At 56.1% G+C, this 15,109-nt stretch overlaps 1 protein-coding gene across 1 annotated transcript in view; it reads right to left on the reverse strand.

Moving 5' to 3' along the window:
- UMODL1 (uromodulin like 1) overlaps nucleotides 1-12,638 on the reverse strand; it is a 61,871-nt gene extending 49,233 nt beyond the window's left edge. The window contains exons 1-4 of the mRNA XM_089910212.1: nucleotides 12,116-12,638; nucleotides 8,406-8,648; nucleotides 1,121-1,282; nucleotides 232-353 (exon numbers count right to left, since the gene is read on the reverse strand). Coding sequence (XP_089766338.1) covers nucleotides 232-353; nucleotides 1,121-1,282; nucleotides 8,406-8,648; nucleotides 12,116-12,470 — 882 coding nt within the window. The 5' untranslated portion in view covers nucleotides 12,471-12,638. The remainder of the gene's footprint in view (nucleotides 1-231; nucleotides 354-1,120; nucleotides 1,283-8,405; nucleotides 8,649-12,115) is intronic.
- Between the last annotated feature and the right edge of the window lie 2,471 nt (nucleotides 12,639-15,109).

Genomic DNA, 15,109 nt, shown 5'->3' on the forward strand with positions numbered 1-15,109 from the left:
TTCCGGACGCGCAGGCTCAGCGGCCATGGCTCACGGGCCCAGCTGCTCCGCGGCATGTGGGATCCTCCCGGACCGGGGCAGGAACCCGCGTCCCCTGCATCGGCAGGCGGACTCTCAACCACTGCGCCACCAGGGAAGCCCCAAGCTATTTTTAAGTAAGAATCCACATTTGGTTCAGGGTCAGTCAGTTGGGGTCTCTTGTGGAACCCCTCCCGACACCCCGACACCTACCATGGACTGCAGGAGCCTCATGTGATCCAGCAGCCTGGGGTCCGCCTGCTGGAGCTCCGTGAAGTCCATCTTCACCAGGACGGTCACGTTGTACCAGAAACTCACCAGCTTCCTCTCTGGAGCTGCCCGAGGGCACAGGGATGAGCCTCAGGCCCAGGACAGGCTGGGGCCACAGGAGGCCCCTGGGGAATGGGGTGGCACGCTTCCGACCCCCTGCCCCCGCTTCTCTTATGTTATATAGGTTCCTATTTATACCGTAGAATGTACTATTGTACACAAGGTATATTAGATAACACGATGTATATTACTTATAACATATATACTATAATGTATACAGTATAATAGTATCATTATATATTATATGTAACATAATATTTACATTATGTATACTATTACTTTATACTATGCTAATAAGATATATATTATACTAATACTTCATGTTTTATAATATATTGTATATTGCACGTTATATATATATACAGTTTATATGTGTTTCCCTGGCTCTGAACCTTGACCACCTCTTCTCCTGGGGGCCTGCACTGACTTGCCAGACGGGGGCCTGGGAAGGATTTCGGGTCCCCGTGGGGCTGCACAAGCAGACAGTCCTAAACCTCCCAGCTCTGACACAGCTCAGCTCCCAGCAAGCTCACCAGGAGCTCTGAGGGCCTCCCCAGGCAATCTTGGGAAACTGGGGTCCCTGCTTTTCCAGGAACGTCTAACCCCCTCAGGGCAGCTGTGAGCACACTTCTCCCCCTGAGGGGTCAGTGGCCGGATTTTATGAGTGAAATGGGCCCATGCACAGGCTGCAGGCTCCCCATAAAACCCGGGCTGCTGCTACCAGAAACTCACTCCTCCCCCCACCTTCTCCCAGATCAGGCCTCAGCCCTACCTTGGGGGGCAGGGGCCGAGCAGCGGGGGCCCCCCGACGAAGGGCAGCACTTCTGAAGACCAGGACAGTCCGCATCCAGGGTGCATGGCGAGGTAGACGCTTCTGGCCTCACCACCGGGCAGATGCCGGGTCTGGATGCGAACTCCTCAGACCGATTCAGGGCTGGGGGACAAGCGAGCAGCCATTAGTGCTATTGGCTGTAGAATCCCGGATGGCCTGCGTGGCGCTGTGGCTGGATGCCTCCTGGCACTGGAATCTGTCTGCGGTTCCGAGGCGCACAGAGCAGCCCACTCAAGGGCCACCACCGCCAGGCCTGGGCAGGGCCTCGCCCTGTCCTGCAGAGCAGCCATCGAGGCCATTTGCTCTGACTCTAACGTAGCCTGACCATCTTTCCTGGGAGGAGGGCAGCTTGTCCCAGGAAGCTGGGGGCCCGGGTGACCTGTTCCTCCAGGCCTCAGGAGTCCGTGTACAGGGCTCTCTACCACGCCCGTAGAGGCCCCCTTGCTGCTCTGTGTCCTGACAGCTCACTCACTCACTCATTGAATATTTATTGAGCACCTACTATGTGCCAGACACAAAGCAAGGTACCCGTGACCCAGCAGTGGGCCCGAGGCAAAGTCCCTGCCTCAGGACACTTAGATGTTGGACAGAGACCAATATGCCAATAGGCCTGTAAAAGCTCAGATGAATGAGAGTTGCAGGGAAGAAGCAGGGCCCAGGGGCAGGTAGGCAGGGAAGGCCACCCTGAACAGGGGTCTCTGCAGGGGCCGGGGCACTGGGGGGACAGCCTGTAGCTTGAGGCCCAGGAAGTGGGAATGCGCTGGGCCCCCCAAAGGTGAGAAGGAGGTCCCCAGGGCTGGTGAGGGTGCGGTGGGTGAGCAGGTGGGCTGGGCCACGGAAAGACCCCCGCGGTGTTGAGGTGGGTGCCCTGGGGGTTTGGGGCAGGTCCGTGGTGAAGGGGACACCGTGGTGCCCTGCCCAGACTGTCACACCGCTCTGCCAAGCTCTGCGTCCCCACCTCCTAGGACCCTCAGGTGGCCCTCGGGGGCTGGAGCTGCCGTACCCCGTATGCAAAGCCCCAGGTACCTGGGGTTTTACAAACCACCTTCCGACCCCGTGGCCAATGCAGTGAAATCGTCCCCTGCCTCTGCCCCTTCCCTTCCCTGTCCTGCGTCCACAGCTTCCCTGAGGGCGGCCTGACTTGCTAATCCCTGCTGTGCTCTGGCAGCCGCGCCTGTCGAGAGCCTATTGTGATGGTCCAGGCGAGAGCTGGTGGAGGCTGGACCAGGGTGATGGGTGGAAACAAGCGGGAAGCCTCAGATCCTGAGTGTCTGTAGCTGGAAGTGCCTGCTGGACGTGCTGACAGACAGGACAGGGTGTAAAAGAAAGAGAAGCTTCAAGATGTATCCAAGGCTTCAGGCCTGGGCAGCCACTTGGCACCATTTCCGGGAGAAGCTGCAGGAAGAGTGGCCTTGGGTGGAGCCAGGATTTGGCCGTGCGGATGTGAAGTGTGGCGCGCTTTCTGGAGGCGCACATGGAGATGGGGGGCAGCGAGGCCCTGTCCCCTCCCCTGGTCAATGCCCGGGAGGTCCGTTGAGGTCAATCAGTGGGGCTGTGGGCTGCACACCTCCAGGGCCAGCACTCACAACGTGCTCGGAGGGACGCAGCTCGGGGCAGACAATGCAGACGTGCAGACGGGAGCCTGCAGGAGGCAAAGACGACGGGGGATGTGCAGGCAAGTGTGGTGAGGGCTGGCGGAGGCATGGGCTTCTAAAGCAAAGAGCTTTCAGAGACCTGATAAAAGCAGGAACTTTCTGAGAATCCGGGGGCTCCTAGGGGACTAGCCGGGAGCCAGGGTACTGACATTCAGGGGACAGGAAAGCACAGGAGAGGGAGAGAAGAACGGGAACCCGGGGGAAGCGGGCGTGCTGCTCTCTGCAGGGAGGTTGCCAGGGCGCCAGCTGATGCTGCCGGATGCTCACTCGGTGGCTGGGCGTCGGGGGCGGCAGGGCTGATCCCCCTGCCGGGTCTGTGCAGGCCCAGCAGTGGATGGAGCTCAGGGAAGCATGGGATGCAGGAAGCTGGGCAGCCGTGAGCATCCGGGGGCTGAGGGCAGCAGGGAGGGAGCACAAGGAAGGCAAGACCCCAACACCAGCGTCCGAGGAAGGGCCTGTGTGAGCTCCGCCCACCCACCCGGGGATGAGGGCTGCAGGCCCGACTGGGTGTCACTCAAACCCATCTGCCTCCTGCCCAGATCCATGTAAAGCTCTGTGCCCTACGTGACATTTAGAAGTGCCACTCTGGGCTCCCCAAACTCCAGGACAGTCAGCGAAGGCGTGACAGCCATGCTCTGGAAACACGCCCTCAGAGCTGGGGAGGGCCAGCCCCTCGGGAGGATGCGTGGGGTCACCAGGTGGAAAGGAAGAGCCGAGGGGCCAGGGTCCTAAGGGTGGTCCTCTGGGGCTCTCCAGAGTCTCTGCAGGATGCTCCACAGCCAGAAAGGAGGTGGCGGCCCCTCCTGGGGAACACATCACCAAGGCAGCTGCACTGGCCAAGGAGGAGAAGAGAAGACAAAGGTGCTGAAATGCACGCAGGGTCCCCGTCAGCTCTCTCCTCGCGGAAGCTGAGCCTGGGCTTGGCGGTCACTGTCAAGAGCGTTCTCCTCTCCACGCTGTCCTCGGCCCCCTCCTCACTTCCTAGTTGCCCCGGTGGCTATTCCGATGTCTGAGGTCCTGGAGAAGCGACCATGCAGGGACAGCTTTGCAGTCCGAGAGAGGCTGTGCTGGGATGGAAATGCCGAGACCCCTGGAGGGCCACCCACCAAGGATCGGGAGCACGTTGCTTTCTCTCCCATTGTGAAAACGAGCCGCCTCGGTTGGCAGTCCCTCTGCCCACGGGACTCTAGCTAGAATGTTCTGGGCCTCTCCTGCCTGGCGGTTAAGAAACATGAGATTAAATGTATCATGGGCTCCTGGGACTGAAAAATGACATTAGGGGAAAAAAAAGGGAAATCCAAGTAAAGTGTGGAGTAGAATTAAGCAGTAATGCACCCACATTGGTCCTTATTGGGGAAAATGCTCCCTGGTAATGTAAGAGCTAACATTAGGGACCCTGGGAGAGGGGTGAAGGGGGACTCTCTCTACTGTCTTTGCAAATTGTCTGGAAATTGAAAACTATTCTAAACCAAGAGGTTTATCTAAATGAAAGGAAAATAGCCACCAGGAGAAACGGGCTTCCAAAAACAGTGACCTGATCACAACAGAAGTGCTTTCGAGTTAAAGTGCGTCTTAATATGGAGGCTGCTGGGAAACCCCCTCCATCCCTCAGGGCTGGCCGGCTTACGGAGAGCCAGAGAGAACAGTAAATGGTTCCAACTTGGTAGAAAGTCAAAAATCCTCCTCTCCTTCCCTAACTCGACACAAACAATGACCCAGGACTGCCCAGCGCCTGGCAACCCCAGGTGAGTCACGGTTCATGAGATAAGGCGGAGACTTCTCTCTGAGCCACAGCCCAGGACTCTCTAGGGCTGGGGAATCGGATCCGCTCTGGAATAATCAGATAATAATCCTTCCTCGGAATTCTCTTTCCTCAAAGGGGCCCTGGCCATCAGCCTGGGAGAAGGGAAGTTTGGGGTAGGCTCCGGGTCCAGCGGGGTCCTGGGCTTGCCGTGCAGAAGGGCGTGCGGAGGAGACGGGCCGTGCGGGAACTGGGGTGTCGCTGCAGGTGGTGAGTGCCCACTGAGATGCTCATTTCTGCTCTGAGGAATCCATCCTGACTAAATATTCCAACTTTTGTGCAGCAGTGTTTGCACCAGATGACACTCATCGCAGCGTTATTTATAAGAACCAGAAATTGGAAACCACTAGACGCTAAGTGGTAGCAGATTGCTTAGCGCTGACCCATCCGTGTGAAGTGGTGCCTTGTGGGCATTAAATCACGCTGGAGAACACGATTTATGGACTCGGAAGAGGTTCCAGATAAATTGCCAAGGGGTACAAGTGTGCTGCAAAACATCTCCAACAGGGTGACCACCCTTCTGTAAAAGGTCTTCCCTGAATGAAACTAGAAGAAAATGTTAACAGTGGTCATTGCTGCGGGAGGGGGGTTGTTTGGGGGGGCAGGCGGAGGGCAGACTTACGGGCAATTTCCCTTTTCTTTGTTTCCAAATTTTCTACGTTGCTTGTGTATTCGTTTTTGTACTGTAAAAATACACTTAACTAAAATCATATATGGCTTATCATGGCCTTCCCACAACTAAGATCGTATATGACTTATCATGGCCTTCCCACAACTAAGATCATATATGGCTTATATCATGGCCTTCCAAATGTGGGACTTAAAAAAATTGAAAAAGGCATTGAGACTGAAAAAAAAAATCACGTGTTCTCTTCTCACGTAATGCTCTTCCCTTTTTTGGGTTCTTGACTGTTGAGTGGGAAGAGAGAGAAGAAAGGAAAGCTGAGGTTTCACTGCTGCCGGGGGTGAGACCGCTGAGCTGAGGTTGCTGAGACATAAGAAACCCCAGCCCCGGGCGGCCCGGAGGCGAGTGCCTTCTGCCTGCCTCTCCGCCCCGGGTGCCCAGGCTGCCACATCCGGGCTGTGGCCCCAGGCTCCTCTGTGCCAATCAACCAGTGGGTCTCAGCGCCTCACTTACAGGGACCTCTCACTTCTGGTTCCAGAGAGCCAAGCCGTCGTGAGGAACCTCTGCACCAGCTTTGATCCGAGGAGCCAGGCATGTGTGGAGAAAGCTGAGCTGCTGGTGCCCGTGGTGTAAATACTTCCCACCAGGCACTTTCTAGCTGCCCACGTGGTGTCCCTGAGCTCGGAGGTGGGGGGAGACCGAGGCTCACTGGGGGCCTCCCAAGCTGCAGGAACAAGTGCTACAGCCCCCCATGCCCTCCCCGGCGGTCACCGGGCAGCCCCGCAGCAGCTGCGGTGTCAAGCGGGGCCCAGGCAGCAAGCCGGGACCTGCCCGAGCAGGTGTCCAGTGGGCCGTGTGCCTGGACGTTCCTCCTCACTGTGCCCCTCCCATGCGCGCCACAGCCGCTTCCTCAAACGTCACCAGCTAAATCCAACAGGGGTTCAAGTCACCCGCCTCCCCAGGTCTGAGTCCCCGTCTGCTCCCGTCCCGTAGCGACCAGGAATCTCCCACTGGCTTTTACAGGCCCCTTTTCCTCTCCTCCTTCCTTCTGGGATCCTGCCTGCGTCCTCTCCACGCTGCTTCCAGAGTGACCCTTCCAAGGCACGGGGGGGACTGTGGACCCCACCCCACCCCAATTCAGCCCCCTCTGCCGGGCCTGTGGGCCCTCAGGCTGAGTCCTCCCCTTGGCCCCAGCGCCTCCCACCCCGGCCCCCCGCCAAACACCGGCCGCCCCATGACCTGCGCTTCCCCAGAGCAGATCTGCCCACGGGACTCTAGCTAGAATGTTCTGGGCCTCTCCTGCCTGGCGAGCCCCTATTTAAAGGCCCTAACACTTTAAAAGTGGGGCTGAGTCCCACGGGAGGCTGGTTCGCTGGGAAGCAAGATGAGCTTGTGTCCCTGCTTCCCAGAAAGCAGGTGCCTCCCGCCTTCTCTCCTGGGGGGAGGGCAGCAGGCCGCACAGAAAGATGACCGCTCGGGCTGGGCGGGGCTGGGGGGCGCAGCCTCTCCTGGGGGCCCCTCTGGCCCTCTGAACCTGTGACCTCACCAGTCCCACGACAGACCGACAGCAGGTGGGGAGAGTGTGGCCTCTGCGGGGGAAGGCGGGTGGGCTAGGGTGGCCCCCTCCTTCTACCAGGATCTGATGCTCCAAACCAAGTGCCGTGTGCCCCGGCTGAGGCCTCCCCGACCCGGGACCCCCAGCCCCAGAAGAGCGTGCTCCCAGGGCAGGGGCAGCTCCCGCTGTGCATGGGGCCCTTGGAGGCAGGGACGGCAGACCCAGCACTGCCCCTGCAAGTGTCCCTTCAGGGAACCAGCAGGATACACAACAGGCACCCAGCTGCAGACCTGAGGCCAGCTGGCCCTTCCTGGTTTTTATTGGTGGTGGCGGCATTGGTGGCCATGGTGTCGTTTTAACACTCCCAGAAGAGGTGTGTTCCTGTGACCTGCTCAACCCTGAGCGGTCCGGTCATCTCGGGGCCTGGCCCTCTGAGCTGCATGAGTGCACATGTCAGCCACCCCATCCTCTGCGGGCTTTGGAGGCTGAGGGAGATGCACTCAGGATAACTGCAGGTCCAGCCCGTCTGCAGGGTCTGAGGGACCCAAGACTCTACATCTGATAGCCCCTAGGGCTGGAGGGCTGCACCCCTGGTGTGCCATGTCCACGCCCTAGCCTGCGGCTGTCCTGCTGCCCGGGACCCCGGGGATGGACGGGTCACAGGAGCGGCTCCCACACCCTGCGAGCTGGTGCTTTCTGCATTTCGGAGGAGGCAGCCTCATGTCTCAGGGTGCCCTATTGCCACCCTTCCCACTTCCCCTCCACCACGGGGGTGGGTGTAGGCAGGCCTCCTGCCTGTTCAGAAACTCATCTCAGCTCTGAAACTGATTCAAACGATCACCACCACCCCACCCCCCCCACGTATTCACACAAGCACACGCCTGCACCCTTGCGCCCGGAAGAGGCCTTCTGGAAAGTTCCCTCCGTGTCGAGAGGCTGAGCCCTGAACGCCACACAGCCCCGTCCGCCCGGCCTCAGACGAGCCTGGGACAGCCTCAGCATGGCTGGTCGCCGCCCCAAGCGTCTTTTGAACCACGCAGAGGGAGTAAGAGGCCTTGGGAGCCTCTGGACAGTAAGGGGACCCTTTCCATCTCTTTCACAGATTGGGACTCAGACTAGGGTCTCACAGCCTTTAGAATGACAAGGCTGGCTGCCATTACAGAAGAGATCGCAATGCTGGTTCTCAAACTCAGCTGCCTGTTAGAATGGCTGGGGGAGCTTTAAGAAATATCCCAGGGCCCCCAAGCTACGCCCCAGACTGAATCCGTCAGAGTGTCTGAAGGGGGACCCAGGCGTCATCGTTATTAAAGCCGCCCCGGGGACTTCGGTGTGCAGCCAGGTCTGAGAGCCACCGCCCAAAACAGAGGCTCCCAGAGTGGGGCTCGGGCCGGTAGCATCACCATCACCTGGGAACTTGTACTTCACCCCTGCCCCCCTGGGCCTGAAATCCGGGGTGAGGCCAGTGACGGGTGCTTAGACTGGCCCTATGGATGACCCCGATGCACACCTGAGGCTGAGGGCCGGTGTTCTAGTCAGTTCAGGGCCAGGGGGCATGAACAGTGACTATCCCGAGACGGGGCAGGACTCACGCAGGACGCAGTAGAGGCCCAGCTGCTCATAGCCTTCGCAGCAGTCGGTCACGTTCCTCCGCTTAGGAACCTCCACCACCAGGTACTGGGTCCGGTAGACGGTCTTGGGGCAGCGCCGCCAGGGGACCCACCAGCCGCAGGGAACGTAGGTCAGGCGGGATGTGTGCACTGCCTCCACGCTCTGGACATGCTGGCTCACACTGTAGTTGCACAGCTGGTAGCTCAGCAGGGAGAGGCCTTTTTCTATGAGGGAGGGAGGAGGATGGAGAAACAAGAGGAGAAAATTCCAGAATCAAACCAATCTGAGGGGTTCTCTGCAAGTCCTCTGCTTCTGCAAGAGCAGGTGAAACAAGACGCCCGCACACGGCGGACCCCTTGGGATCTGCCCACCGGCCCGTATCCGAGAAGGCGATGCAGTAGCATAGACTCAAGGGATGCAGCATGACACCTGCTGGCTGAGCAATCCTCCCCCACAGAGCAGGAGATGCTACCCCAGCCCGACCCCGGTTCCCCGCACCCAGGGGTCTGACAGTACACATAAGGGGACACAGAGAAACCAAGCTTCTGGGGCCCTTGTCCTGGGCTCTGCTGCGTGCTCTCTGACTCTGCGGGCTGGAGAGCCCTGCGCACACCTCGCATCTCCGCAATAAGGGCTGTCGCGTGCGACGTGAGTACACAGCGGTCCCCTCAGTGAATACGTAGTGAAGGCCACTAAGTGCTGGGCACAATGGCAGTGGCACCATTTTTTTGGAATGAGATGAAAGATAAACACACAGGTCAAATACACCTGAGAAGTTCATAGCTGGTAAAGTTCAGTCCGACGGTTGCTGTGGTCAGCGGGCGTGAGGACACAGTGCCCGAGGTGGGACATCCAGCTGGCCTTTTCAGGCCCTAGGTGTCTCTCACCTGGAGCCTGGTTCCTGGGCACAGATGTCCATGGCCTTTATCAGAATTGTCACTTGGTTCTCGAGACCCCATATCACCTACTACCTTCATCAGCCTCAGACCCCTGTGTCGTGGACCACCTGCCACTGGGTCCTGGGGTGTCCCATCTGCCCGGGGAGCCTCTGTCGCCTCATAGAGCAGGGACCGTGTGAGGGCTGAAATGTGTCCCATCCCAAATTCATAAGTTGAAGTTCTAAACCCCAGTACCACAGAATGTGACTGTACTCGGAAAAAGGGTTTTTGCAGACATAATTAGTTAAGATGAGGTGATATTGGTGTAGGGTGGCCCCTGATCCAGTACGACTGGCATCCTTATGAGAGGGAAAATTTGGACACAGAGACAGGAATGCACGCAGGGAGATGCAATAGGAGACGAAGGCATAGATCAGGGTGATGCATCTACAAGCCAGGGGTCACTAAAATCGGCAGGAACCCTCAGAAGCTGCGGAGAGGCGTGTCGGGGACAGGTTCTCCCTCCCAGCCTCAGGAGGAACCAACCCTGCCAACACCTTGACCTGGAACCTCTGGCCTCCAGACTGTGAAGAAATAAATCTCTACCACTAAGCCCCCCAGTCTGTGGGGCTTTGCTGAGGCAGCCCCAGGGAACTGACAGGAGGGCCGTGGGGTGCCTCCCACGTCTGCGGCCAGCGTGGGACTTGCTGCGTTCCTGGGCTGTCAGTAAAGGGTGGATGAATGCTTTGAATGTAGTTCACGTTTTCAGATACTCAAGCTCTGGGCTCTAAGCTTTAGGAGACTGTACAGCCGCTGGGTAGGGCCTCCATGTTGCAGTGTAAACCCTTCAGTGAGAAGGTGGATTTCTGGGGCAAAACTCAGAGGGGGCAGGAGAAATCATCTCATCCCCACCCCCAGGACAGCACCCGTGAAGGGTTCCACCTTTGGCCTCAGGGTCACCCACAAGCATGCAGAAAGCGAGACTTGGGGGCCGGTGACCCCCAGGAAGAAATGGGGCCAAGCCAGCCCTCACGCCCAGGCTGCTGGGAGAGCCTGCAGCCTTACTCTGGGCAGAATCGGGTGCTGAAGCCCACTGCCCCAGAGCAAGCCCACTCCCAAGCCACGTGGTGGCCTCCCCTGGGGTGGCAGGGCCTCTGGGAGTAGACCCGACCTGTATTCACCAAAGGGCGGGTCCCAGGAAGCTTTGGGAGGGAGTAAGAGGCCCTTGGCTGGGTGGGGTAGGGCAGGAGAAGGCGGCTTCCGAAGCCAGAGCTTAGAGGTGACTGGGATGAGGGGCTGGAGAAGACGCCACAGTGAAACGTGGTCACTAGTTGAGCGATGGCGCCTTGCATGTGTTCGCAAGAACATGCACACGTGCGCGCGCGTGTACGCGCACACACTCCTCCTTCCAAGTGAAACTGCACTTGGATCTCCATGTTTTGTTTTTCACATTCTGTGAGAGGCCACCAAGGCGTCCCCAGGCCTGGGTTCTTGGCAGAGCTCGCAGTAGAAACCGCTTAGCAGATCCTGCTGCTCAACAAATCATTTCAGGAGCACAGGAGGCAGGGGCCCTGGGTTCTAATCCCAGACGTAGAAAACCTTAATGCTCTGGTGGGTTCTGGGGTCAGAACTGCAGTCACACCAGCTTCACTAATACCAGCCGTGTGATTCTAAGCACGTTTCATGCCTTCTCGGTGCCCCAGCCTTGTCATTTGTAGAATCATAGCTGTGCCTGAGGTTGTAGGAGAATTAAATGAAATCATGCCTGTACCGGAGCATGTGGTACCTGAGAGCAAACAGACGTGCAGCCCTGACGGACCACCTAGCACTCTTGCTGGGGTCCTCCCGCACATGAAATGCCTCCTAAGGCCTCCTCTGGCTTCCAGACATTCCCATTCGTTCTGCCACTGAGCTGTATGGTTTGCATAGTAGTCATTCCAAAGGAAATATCAAGTTGGTTTTTTTTTAATCACAATTCATTAGAAAAAAAAAAATCACAGAATCCTGCCCATGGGTGAAAAATGTTTAAATTAGTACAAAACTGAAGTCGATGGTAGAAACAGAATGGCCCTGTTTGAATTCCCAACGGAATAAGATGGATTTCTATAGGAAAATGATGTGAAAGGTTTGCAATCTCAATTCTCTGAAATCTGGGGCTTCAGAAATCCAACGTGTTTTTAGCAGCTGACACGTGTCTCTCAAGGGCCTTGGACATGTGCTTGGTCCCTCACGTCCCCGTGGGCCACTTGCATCCCCACTTGCTGAGGAAACGGGGCTGGCAGAGCCCAAGGTGAGCGGGGAGCCCCACTTCATGATCCCTGCTCTCTGGCGGGCAAAGGAGGTCTGAGCCAGGGTCAAAGGCAGGGGTAACCCTGGTGGAAACCTTGCCCTCGGCCGGCTTTGTGGCCCTGGCCACTCTTGGTCTCCCTCTCCTTATCTGTAAGTTGAAGACTAACGGGCTGTGGTTCCAGAGGGTTCGATTCTGACTCTCCAGGAATGTGTTACTCTCGGCGTGGCCAGTGGGCCTGTAACATCTGTACCCCAGGCAGAAATGCAGAGTTCCGGGCCCCTCCCAGACCCACTGACTCAGAATCCACACTTGAATCCCACCAAGCCCCAGGTGATTCGGAAGCATTCCCACCACCTCTTGTGTGGTTATGAAAAAGTATGGCCAAGAAGGGGCCGACCCTGCCTCTCAAAGCAGGTGCATCTTTGCCTGCCCAGCTCTCGGCAGGGCTGCCGTCTTCAAGGGGCCCACTCCCAGGGAGCCCATCACCCCTCCGCCATCCCCGCACAGAGCCCGGACACCTCACCTGTGAAGCCACTGGCCTGGCTCGGGCCCACGGCGGTGACCAGAGCCAGCAGCGCCAGCACAAGGGTCCTGAGCATGGTCGGGCAGTGGCAGTGGCTCTGGCCTCTCCCGAGCGGCAGCACAAAGGGGCCTGGGCCACCTGGACCCAGAGAAAGGGCCCTTCCCTTCCCTGCGCCGCCGACAGTGGCAGTGGCTTCAGAGGATGTGCTCGCCGGGAGCGTTCCCTTATGCCTGCTCGTAAACACCCACCACTGCCGCAGCAGTGTCCCTCGGGGCACCTGCATGTCACAGCCCATTCTCCCTCCAGGCAGATGGCATCTTTCAGGAAAGGTGAGTACCCAACTGCCAGGCTGCATCTCTGGGTCCCATCTCGTTGTTACGCAGAAAACACATTTCAGACCCGAATCTGACTCCCTCCATCAAGTCCAAAGTATTCTCTTACCTTATCGTCCCAAACTGGCGGCAGAAAACGCCAGCAAATCAAAGTGGTGCATCAGATTCAGAAAAGCATCCTTCACACAATTGGACAAAACAGATCAAAAGCCGTGAAAACGCTCCTATGACCCAGTGATCCCTTCCCGAGGCTTGGTCTGAGGGCCATGAAGCTGCAGTCTCAGATGTTTATTACTTGCTAGAATTTAAACCGGCAAAGCCTGGAAGTGAGCCTTTGGGGGGGGAGGGGAGAGTAAGTTGTTATAGAGCATCTGGATGTAGCATCACCCAGATGTGCTCCCCATGAAGACGTTTAGCGGCTTGGAAACGGCACCTCATCATGTGAAATCAGAACAGCACCTCATACGGTTCTGTCCCCAGAAGACAACAACTCCGTGATTCTGTAAAATTGGGCCCAACCCAGAAAGGACCAGAGGACTACAACACAGTGAGGGATGACAGAATGACAGCTGATTTATGTTTTATTTCCATAACCATCGTGTGTTGTGTGAACTGGATTTTTAAATTTCGTATCAAATACTTCCCAGTTGGGCTTCCCTGGTGGCGCAGTGGTTGAGAGTCCGCCTGCCGATGCAGGGGACACGGGTTCATGCCTCGGTCCGGGAGGATCCCACATGCCGCGGAGCGGCTGGGCCCGTGAGCCATGGCTGCTGAGCCTGCGTGTCCGGAGCCTGTGCTCCGCAACGGGAGAGGCCACAACAGTGAGAGGCCCGCGTACCACAAAAACAAACAAACAAACAAACAAAAAAAAACTTCCTAGTTGATGACACGTCCTTATTCCTCCGTTGGGCTGCCTTTCATTGTTTGGTACAATTTTTAACATTAGACTAGGCACAATTATTAACATTAGATGAAGGTCTCATTAGTTCTACTGAGAAAACTTTCAAGTGGGGTAACAAAGATTCATCTTGGCTACATGTTTCAGAAGGATAATTCCCTTGTGTTCAAAATACAAAACAGTTCTGCCAGAACGGCCCTTCTAGCCTAACTCCCAAAGGACATCAGTACGTCTTTTATTCTCGGGAGATTAATTTCTGAGATGATTAACTGCTGCATTTGCCTGGTTAATGACTAGATCACAGATGCCAGGACAAGAAGACAAAAAAAGGAGCTGGAAATAATCACGCAGCTAAGGGGCTTAATGCAAGTCTCCTGGGAGACAGTACCCTTTATAGAAAACCAGTACTACAGGATTGACTCATAAACTCTGCTGCTGTAAAGGAGGTTAAAAAAAAAAGTGTCAATAAGAAAAGAAAACATGTTAAAGCTATAATATAATATTCAAAAAAATAAAATGTAACTAGCTCTAACAGAATTAATCAGAAAAGTATTATAATTAAGGGAAATATGAACATTTAAAATGTGAGATGAATCTGTATTACAGTATGCTGTCATCTCTTAGAGCTTTTGCTACTATAGCATATGAGCACTTCTATAAAATATGAAGGTGGAATCAAAGATAATGTTATATTTTAAAGCTCAAAATTGGCCCTGTGCATGCACCATTTTTTCTCATCTTCAGAAACACCCTGCGAAGTAGGTCCCTTATCCCCTTCGTACAGATAAAGAAACAAAGGGTCTGAGGGGCCACAAAGCCAATGAGTGGGGTTCAGCCCCGAAGCGCACATCCTTCACAGTCCACTCCACTCCCTGTCAGGCCACAGCTCCAAGAGAGGGGAGCAAAGTCAAGACGTTTTACCAGCTGGGCGCTTCCTGCTGTTTGGAAAGTGTCCATAAAATGTTGTCACATCATGCTTTCTCTTTATATCGAAACTCATATGAATTAAGAAAATAAACCCTCAAAATTGGCAGCCTATTCCTAGCTCTGTCCTCTCTCACCCTCCCGTTCATATCCTACGGGCGTAGAAACGGTAAGCATGCAGGTTGTTTCTAGTTCATCCACAGAGAGGTGTTTCCCTCCAGCGTATTTTTTCTGCATGACGGCCACAGGGATTTTCCACATTTGACTTTTCCATGCCAATGCTTTGAGGAGAAATAACCGTCCACTCTAACCAGCGGGGAGAAGGATGTCCCTTCAGGACGTCATGTCTGGGTGTGTCTGGTCACGGGTCCATCCAGCAAATAGCCCCCAGGTCCCTCTTTTGGGGCAGAAAATCCAGCATCTTGCCTACACCGTGTCCAAGAGCTGGGGAACTGGGGGAAGCCAGCAGTGTGCCGGGCTAAACCTAAAGATACACACACACTCATTGACACTCACAAACTCACACTGATGTGTGCAGACACACTCACACTTATAGGTATACACACACTCACACATGGCTGCGGTCATATGTGCACACTCACACGCTCACTCACCTATGCACAGTCGCGCACACACACGTGAATGTATCCGTGAACTCACACGTGTGTGTAGACAGACTCACAACACTTGCAGGCTTGCACAATCAGATGCTCACATGTGCATGTGTACGTACAGACACACACCTTTGCACGCTCACACACACGCACAAACACGCAGGATGAGGCTGAGCTCCCCGACCCTGGAACCAGTGTCTCCGCGGACCCGACCTATGCTCCCTGC

The sequence above is a fragment of the Delphinapterus leucas genome, chromosome 4, assembly GCF_059928025.1.
Source record: "Delphinapterus leucas isolate spDelLeu-1000000601 "Yukka" chromosome 4, BTC_Dleu_Yukka2, whole genome shotgun sequence".
Lineage (NCBI taxonomy): Eukaryota > Metazoa > Chordata > Mammalia > Artiodactyla > Monodontidae > Delphinapterus > Delphinapterus leucas.